The sequence below is a fragment of the Cyprinodon variegatus genome, unplaced genomic scaffold (genome assembly GCF_000732505.1).
Source record: "Cyprinodon variegatus isolate N-32 unplaced genomic scaffold, C_variegatus-1.0 Scaffold1700, whole genome shotgun sequence".
Classification (NCBI taxonomy): Eukaryota; Metazoa; Chordata; class Actinopteri; order Cyprinodontiformes; family Cyprinodontidae; genus Cyprinodon; species Cyprinodon variegatus.
Window position 1 is genome coordinate 52,445 of NW_015152153.1, and position 1,423 is coordinate 53,867.

The window sequence follows — 1,423 nt, forward strand, 5'->3', positions numbered from 1 at the left end:
TGGATGATCTGGTGAACTGTAAAGTACCTTGGGATGACGTGTTGTGAATTGGCGCTATAGAAATAAACTGAATTGAATAGTTGTGTCTCTGTGTGTGTTCATGCATGTGTGTGTGCATTTGTGCGGGTCCCACCTCCCAGACAAAGGGCTCGCAGACGGCTGTGTGCCAGCTGGATGTCGGCAGGCGACGGCAGCTCGTCCCCCAACTCCACCACCACGCACAGGGAGGACTGACACCCGAACAGGACCAACTCCAGGTTCCTGCAGTAAAACAACATCCTGAACTTAACACTATACAGCGTTTCTATGACTTAAGAGGAAAGGTAACATCCAGGTGTGATGCTTCTACAGGCCTATTGGCTCATGAGGTTCTCTTCGTTCTTCAAGTTTTAACACAGTTACTTGATAAACATTTAAAAAACATACGAGGAAAGAATGAAGTGTGAAAACTAGAGAAGCAAACTAGATTCTGTGGTTCTGACTTTTTAACAGCTTTTTTTTTCTGTAGCTTTAAAAAGCCGCCTGTGAGTATCAACCTTTTGAAATCGGTTTCCTGTTTAGGTAGCGATCAAACTTGTCAGATAAACTCTCTGAATCAAAACATGACGTGGTCTCAGAGGTTTTTAGTGTTAAACCTGCAGAAGAAAGCGTCACTGAATGGAAGAGAGAAATCAAGCAGAGGAGCGAAAAAATATGTAAAAAAAACAAACAGATGAGGTTGAAACTCCATAAAGTGTTTTTTTTTTTACTTTCCGTATGTCCAAAATGTAAATGAACAAATTATTTTATATTATTTACTGTTTATCTAATGCTTTTTTTTTTGTTTGTTTGTTTTTGTTTTTTCTTTTTTTTGTGACAAATGCTAAAGGACTCACTAAAGGACATTAAGCATTGTCATGTTTTTGTTGTATACCTGTAAAAAATCTATAAAAATAAAGTGGAGAAAAACAAAAAATATGTGAAAAAAACAGATGTAGTGCGGATTGCTGTTTCATGTTTAAAGGTAAATTCTGGTTCTTCTGATGCATGGAGGAAACATTTTCATTATTTTTTCAGACAAAGAATAAAAAAAAATAGTTTAATCATTTTATTTGTGTCATAATTTATTAGATTTTTTCAAATTTCTCTCCTTCAGATTCGGTTTTACTCCTTAAATTCTTCACTGCGGTCACATATTACTGGGAGTATGAAGGAGCTCCCAAAGGATCAGATTTGAGAATGAAAAAAACTGAAATGAACATCAAAGCCTGCTGTGTGAACGTAGCTTTTGTCATGCTTTATGCAGAAAGCTATGACTGAAGGTTGACTGAAACATTTTTAAAAGGTAAAACGATCCGTTTCCATTGCTATTGTTTGCTAGCAGACCTCCGACATAACTAGAATAGGTTTTTTTAGGCTTTGACAACAACAGCTACAGAAGCTG

At 36.9% G+C, this 1,423-nt stretch overlaps 1 protein-coding gene across 1 annotated transcript in view; it reads right to left on the bottom strand.

Annotated features, from left to right (window-relative positions):
- mtmr11 (myotubularin related protein 11) overlaps positions 1-1,423 on the bottom strand; it is a gene marked incomplete at its 5' end in the record, with an annotated part of 47,824 nt that overhangs the window by 29,331 nt on the left and 17,070 nt on the right. Inside the window, one exon of the mRNA XM_015404330.1 lies at positions 117-261. Within this exon, the coding sequence (XP_015259816.1) occupies positions 117-261 (145 nt within the window). The remainder of the gene's footprint in view (positions 1-116; positions 262-1,423) is intronic.